Source organism: Rhipicephalus microplus, chromosome 5, assembly GCF_043290135.1.
Source record: "Rhipicephalus microplus isolate Deutch F79 chromosome 5, USDA_Rmic, whole genome shotgun sequence".
Lineage (NCBI taxonomy): Eukaryota > Metazoa > Arthropoda > Arachnida > Ixodida > Ixodidae > Rhipicephalus > Rhipicephalus microplus.
This window is the reverse complement of record NC_134704.1, coordinates 69,103,714-69,110,685: the sequence shown is the minus strand read 5'-3', so window position 1 is coordinate 69,110,685 and position 6,972 is coordinate 69,103,714. Positions and strand designations below refer to the sequence as shown.

The window sequence follows — 6,972 nt, the reverse complement described above, 5'->3', positions numbered from 1 at the left end:
TGGATGGCGGGCAGCGGGCAATGAGAGTTACAAGAAGAAAAAAGAAAACTGAGGCTGAGAAGGTGCATACGGGGCAAAAGCGTTGCGTTCGTGAGAGGGCGACAAACGAACCGATTTTCACCGGGTCACGCGGCGCATGGTGTCGTGGTTTGTCAGTTCTCACCCCCAAAAAGTGGGGGGGGGGGGCGTAGAGGAGGTCTTTCGGAAATGTCCGGCCACACTTCCGCGCATTTCTCTCCGCTTCCGCGAAGGGGGCAGTTAGAATGATGTCCGAGAGAGGAGGCTGAGCGACGGGAGAGACTGTCGCCATACATAAAGACCTCCGCGTGGACCAGTTTCTTCGCTGGCAGCGGTGTGCTCTCATCTTCGTCCATCCCAAGTGGAGGCAGCAGACGCGCCGGAGCTTGCCGGGGCGCCGCCGCTAACGTACAGCGCGCGCAAGTTACATCCCTTCGGGAGAGCGACAAAACGATGCGGCTCTCGCGAGCAGTCGCCGACGCATGGATCCTTCTCGTCGTCTTCGGTGAGCCACGACGGCGTTACCTTCCGAATCCTGGATTACGGTTTTGTGAAAAAAAATTCAGACCACGTTGGTGTGCGGAGCGATCTTCGACGTGATGCGCGCCGTGACGCCGGGTTTTCGCTTATTTCTAGTGCTTGTGAATGGCCCAACGCGTGCAGGGTCCTTGACAGGTGTTTCCGGAGAGCTGTCTGTCTCTTTCCTCGACAACCCAACGCCTTGTCATAATAGAAGCTGTCGGCTTTTACGTTTAGCTTAATGTTTAAATGCGACGCAACCCCGGCCTTGAAGTGCCTTACACCTTGGAATATTAAAGTTCGAAAGTTAGCGTGCAGAGCTGCGCGTTGTAATATTTCTTTATGTTTATATTCATTACCACAGCTACAACATGAAGAGAAATGATTGTTTCATTATGATTCAGCAGAGAAGCTAAATACCTCGATTTGCCCCGAGCAGCATTGTCTTGTTTTCAGGACAGTAGACCTCTTTTTCACTTACTCATCATTTTCGAGCTCTCTATATAATTTTTCTAGGCGTTCGATGCCCACGCCACACAGCTCGCTACTGCACCCAAAATTATTCCCGATATTGAACGCTTCCCATCACTGGAGTTGTGCGCCGGTTGCGATAATTAGTTTCGCGAGTGCTACTCACTTCAGTCTAGCTTGTTGCAAATGTAAGCGTGTAAAGATGCGGCGTTAAGTCGGTGAGTTTATTTATCGGCATCATAACAACACGCCAGTAACTTTTCGGCAGTATCTGACCAGTGGATAATTATGTTCTGACCATAACTTGAGTGAACGTCATGGTGGTAGAGCTTTGTTCAGATGAAATTTCTAGCTTTTGTTTTTTTAAGTTATCTACTTCAGCGCATGCCCACTTCTAGACGCTGAGAACAGCGAGCAAGCATTTTTTCACTCTCCAAACCTATACGCGAGGTCACCAAGGAATCGTATACAGGGAATTGTCATGACATGTCTTTCCAGATGTCTTGATTATTATGTGCGCACATTACAGAATTTCCATCTTCCCGCAGATGGATTACGAATGTGCAATACCGTGTTTGATCGTGGCATTCAATAACTTATCATTATGTCGTGAAGTTCATGTACTTATTGATAACACAGGTCTTTATACAAGATCAATATATCCACAGAACTACGTAAGAAAACATTCTTTAGAATAGGGCAGTAGAGCTACATGGCTCTAACCATGCTACAGCGGTAAATTTCACTGCTTTTGTGATTCACGGAAAAGGATTCTCTGCGAATTGGTGCAAATTTATTAGTTACTAAATATTATTTCGTAATATTATTGCGCAGTGGCGCACAAATGACTTTTCGCGTGGAATCGCATTTTACAACTAGTTAGGTTTCACGTGCGTTTTTTTTTTTAAGTTCGAAGGTGTCGTTACACCACAGTCATATTTCTCAGAGTAGATTTACCCTTCGACTCATCAAACTAAGCAGGCAGAAGAGAAGCTGCTGTACCCATAATTATTCCAGGGCTCAGCAAGTTTAGAAATTGGACGTTCATTTTTACTAGCATGCTATTAGCGTTTCAGCATTGCACGCTCAAACGTGTGATAAAGTGGCTTGATATTTTTACTTCCAGAAATTCTGCCAGAATTTTTTTTTTCAACTCGCTTACAGACTTTTTCGCGTTATTTTCAGGTGTCTCCACCTGCTGTGCAGGCCAGAGAAAGGTAAGTGTTCTGGCAGAGGCCAGAAATGCGTTTGTCAAAGTAATTCTAATGCCTGAGTTCTCCATCAGGCTTAGATAAATATTGTTAACACGCTGTATGATGTTGATTTAGTTCCTTATACAAAATTATGTAGTCACTTTACTAGAATGTATTACCATCACATCATCCTCTCCAAGAGTAAGAGTAGGCAGTGCAATGCACGAAGTTCGTCTACTTGCAGGGAAAAATGAAATGGACTGTTATCCGGGTACAGTTACTTGCGAACATACTGAATCAATGAGCTGAAATATATGCCTTCGTAATACTTTGTGCTTGAAATTATCAAATTCATGGTCATCGGATATATTTTTAACAGCATGATTAACCAACATCGGTAGCTTGGCTATGTCGAATTTCAGTCAATGTCGAATTTCTGTCAATGTATTTGTTTTCACTCCTACATGGGCCCGAGAAGGGCCTGCAGTATCTGTAAATAAAAAAAAAACTGAAGTTGTGTTAGGCTACGTAGTTGCAAGTTCAATACGTGCCACCTCAGTTAGATATTGTCATGATGGTTTGATGTGAAAACACTCGATCGTGTATTATGCTTAACACGCTAATGAGAGTTTTGGTCATGGAAAAATAATCTGGGAATCCTAATTGTGGAGTTTTTGATACCCACCTGCACAATATCAAAATAAAACGCAGCACATTGTGCTTTTGAGTGTGTGTGTGTGCTTGTGCAATTGCACATACGTTGGAATGCTATTACACCTACAGTTTGGAATTGCCATTCCTAGGACTGGACTGCTTGCTGAAGCATTTGCCTTCCACCTGACAGCTTCTAGGCTATTTGAGTGTCTAATGTCGTAAAATGTCTTCTCGCAGGGAAAATCAGTCCTTCCTTCCATCCGAAGAATCGGCACAGCGCCTTCCATATCTGAAATACCTATAACCGAATTCCGCTGCAGCAATCAAGAGTTCCCCGGATACTTTGCCGACGTAGAGACGGACTGCCAGGTGAACCTGCTCATATAATTCCCAAAGTGGTTTCCAAGACTGTTTTATTTTTTACTTGAGGTCACGCAGTAAACACAACACTTTATATGCTATGAAAGTCACATATTATATAAATCACACACTGCGGCATATTTTAAAAGCACATTTTGGTTTCACCTAAAAAGTAAACATGGTAACCAAATTTATTAGCATAGTATTACTAACAAGTGAATATGTCATAAGTATCATCCACATACAAACGCTGTTTTTTCAGCTGGAGTTGCGTCCAGAATTCTTTGAAAAAACGCAGCACTAATTGACGGCTTCAACGCTTTCATAGGTAGAGTCATTTGTCAGTTTTGTGAGGGTTTTTATTCACCTTATTCATTTTATCCCAATGGACATTCCCGAATTTGCAATTTCAAGAAGCTGTATTTACGGACACTGCATGTTCTTGAATTGAATTTGAGCAAAGCAATTTGGGTAGCTTCTGTAGAAATGAACGTGTAAAATACATCTACGCATCACGTAGCTTAAGGTGCAGAAAAGTAACTGCCGTGTAAACTTTACTTCATTGATCATAAGAATGATATGAGCTGTGTCTGTATTATTGTTTGTTAGATTTTAAATATCTCAATACATACGTGTGTCTATGATATGGAAACCTGCAATAATTTGCACTGGCGTTAACACTTCGGGCAGATTGATCGTTACACAGCATATCATAAAATTCGTTTCAATGGGGACAAAGCAAGTCTTTCTCTATCCCTTGACGCTGAGATGCCCAGATACGTTAATGGATGAGAGCTCGTGTTACAGTCAAGTCTTGTTCACTTTCAGGTGTACCATAACTGCCTAGCAGATGGCCGTAACTCGAGCTTCCTCTGCGTCAACGGCACAATATTCAACCAGCGAAACTTCGTGTGTGACTGGTGGTACAAATTTGACTGCCGCAAGGCTCCCAGCTTCTACCACCTGAACTTACTGCGGAACAAAAAGAACGGTACCAAAGCAGCGTCGACCGAAGGAGCCTTGCCTGTTGCCCCGAAAGTGCTGCTGCCAGCGCCACCACCACCTCGGCAGCAGCCCAGTAGCAAGCGGTACCTCGAAAAGGAAGCACGAACGAAACCTTCCTCTTCATTGACTTCACTTTACACTAAGCCATCGTCGAAGTCACCGCCGCCTAAGACACCCGCAAGGACGCCAGGCAAAACATCCCCCAAGACGCATGAACCATTAATTTTCATACCATTTGTCAACAGTGACAGTAGGCACACGAAAGAGACAACAACGACTGCTGCTACGACGCGAGAACGCACGTCTCGAGGGAGAGCACAGATGCGTGTATTCGCTAAGATAAAAGATGGCCAGGAGTCAGAACCACGAACGCCAAAGAGCAAGACTAGGACCAAGAGTGCGAAGGTAGAAGTTCCTGAGCATGTGATGTCGTCGTTCAGTGAAGACAACGACCGCCATCAAAATGGCGGAGGCTTCCAGGAGTGGACCAGTATCGGCCCCGTCTCAGGAAGGCCGTCGGTCACCAGGGTACAGTTCCACACATTTTCGGCGAACCCACCTCGTTTCGACCCGCCTCTACCACAGCCGTCACCGCAGCCGGTGCCCGTCGTAGAACCAGGCAGCTGGCTGGACGACGACTTCATTCGCGAACCAGATGCCGGCGTTGAGGACTTCCGAGGTGAGGTTGAAGACGGCAGGTCTCTAGAGGAGGTAGCTCCAGAAGGTGGCACTTCTACTACTACCACCCCGGAGCCCGATGTCAAACGCGAACAGTCGAAGACATCTGCGGACGACGTGGTGCGCTTGGCAAAAGCGCTGCCCCCTCCCCGAAGGCAAACTGCAAGCGGTGGTTGGCGCGGAAAGAAAGAAGAGTTTCCGGGACTTCAAGACAAGAAAAGGCTTTTCTACAGGTTCCAACCAAGCGAGCCATTCGGCGGCTACGGTGCTCTGTCCTACTTCGGCCGAACGCGTGGACCGATGAACGATCTTTCAAAACTGCCTCGCCTGGTATCCGTCAAGCTCAACAAGGTGGAGAAAAAAGAACCAGAGTATGCCATCAAGCCACTGCTGCTGTCCGTCAAGTTAGACCAGTCGTCCGAGGTTGATTACAGAACGGGAAAAGGAGCACCACCAGGTCTTTGTTTCTGTCCGTGCCATTAATGTCCTTTTCCCTGTGCTGCTAAGAAAACACTTCCTTGTCCCGATTGAGAGGGCATTCACATGGTGCTGAACGTCCACATTAACATGATGTGTTCAATAGGCTACCCCGGTTTTATTGCTGCCGGAAGAATTCAGGGAAGGTGAATAACCAGAGAATGAAAGTCACTCTTTATGCTACTTCAGGCGGCCAAATAGAACTTAGCTGCATCAAGCGCCTACACAAAACCGTGATATCGTGGACAATCTCGCGGATCTTCGTTGATTTGTTTTTATGGTTGGTTAAAATGATCTTTTTTGTGTGTGTTGCTCCCACCACCTAGGCAAGCAGTTCGTATCAAGAGTCTGGTTCAGGGAATTCACCAACCAACGATCCAATTTGCTGTACTCTCGCTCATCTAAGGGCCCACCAAAACATAATCGCGCAAATTATACTACGCTTCCATATAACAACTGCACGTTGCCTGGAAGGTTAGCGCTTTGATTCTGTAAAAAGTTACATTGGTCATTCTACCTCAAGAATTTTAATAGAACTTAAAGCACCAAATCATAGCCCCTCCCCCACTCCTCTTCTATCTCGCACTCCCAGACTCTAACCATGAAAGTTCATGCCTAATAAGAATTTGTTACACATATTTCAGCAATTACGACCATGTCGAAATCACTTCGTGGAACACGAGCTATCTCAATATGCAGAAATAAAATTCAACGCTGTCTTACGAGAGCAACGTATGTTCGGCGAATATCGAATGAGCTGTTTCAAAGGAACTCGCGGGTGACGAACGCATCCGCTATGTCCCACACCGTTGCAAGAAAAAAAAAACTCTTGGCAGTGCAAGTTCATCAGCATGTTACCACCCCCTGAAGCCAACAGAGACTCAAAACGAGTACGTACCTCCTTACTGTAGCAGAAATGTCCGCTAAAAAATGTTTCTACCTCCAATGTATTTTTTCTATGCCCCGAGACCAGAAATTTCCACTATTTAAAACTGAAAAGTTGCAACTTGGTGAACAAAGTCTTAATTTTGCAAAGAAGCAAGAGACCAGCTTAGCAAGGAAAATAATTGATTCAATCTCCATTACAATTTTAGAGAAGTTGATAAGAAAATGCAGCGTTCTAAAATAGCTAGTTGCAACTAGTGCCACGTAGCGGACGCGTTCTCATGAACGGCCAGCCACGACAGCGGTGAACGCCAATGGGACCTTGGCATCTCCATCGCATCAGCACCTCTGTGTACATATTTATAAGAAAATAAACAGACTTTGCTGCTCTAAATTCCGTTTGGTTATATGAATACTTTTCAACAAACTACATGTACGAAGCCATTTCGGCCCGTCAGCTAGATTCTCTAATTAAGGCCGTATAGTTTGATCTGAATGATTGCTTCTGACAAGCGAAAATTCTTCCTTTTCGAACATTACGTGCAACTTGTATTCTTCGAGTGAAGTGTCATAAAAGATCACATTGTTTGGACGCTGCCCTGACTATTGCTTTTTTTAGTCAACTACTTGGAGATACGTCAGAAGCCACGTGATGCACAGAAACTTTATGACGAAAGTACAGCTGAAAATTGTTAAGACCATAAAAATTGTG

The 6,972-nt window shown here is 44.9% G+C and overlaps 1 protein-coding gene across 1 annotated transcript; it reads left to right on the top strand.

Annotated features, from left to right (window-relative positions):
* The first annotated feature begins 365 nt into the window (after positions 1-365).
* Positions 366-6,654, top strand: LOC142817825 (uncharacterized). Its single transcript, XM_075895645.1, has 4 exons — positions 366-523; positions 2,194-2,225; positions 3,093-3,224; positions 4,044-6,654. The coding sequence occupies exons 1-4, from the start codon at positions 472-474 to the stop codon at positions 5,379-5,381; spliced, it is 1,554 nt and encodes a 517-aa protein (XP_075751760.1). The 5' UTR covers positions 366-471; the 3' UTR covers positions 5,382-6,654.
* The last annotated feature ends 318 nt before the right edge of the window (positions 6,655-6,972 follow it).

Excerpts from the sequence above, each read along its gene's own strand:
- LOC142817825 (XM_075895645.1), top strand. The coding sequence starts at position 472 with ATGCGGCTCTCGCGAGCAGTCGCCGACGCATGGATCCTTCTCGTCGTC. Across the intron at positions 2,226-3,092 it reads GCTGTGCAGGCCAGAGAAAG|GGAAAATCAGTCCTTCCTTC; the intron begins GTAAGTGTTCTG and ends GTCTTCTCGCAG. Across the intron at positions 3,225-4,043 it reads ACGTAGAGACGGACTGCCAG|GTGTACCATAACTGCCTAGC; the intron begins GTGAACCTGCTC and ends GTTCACTTTCAG.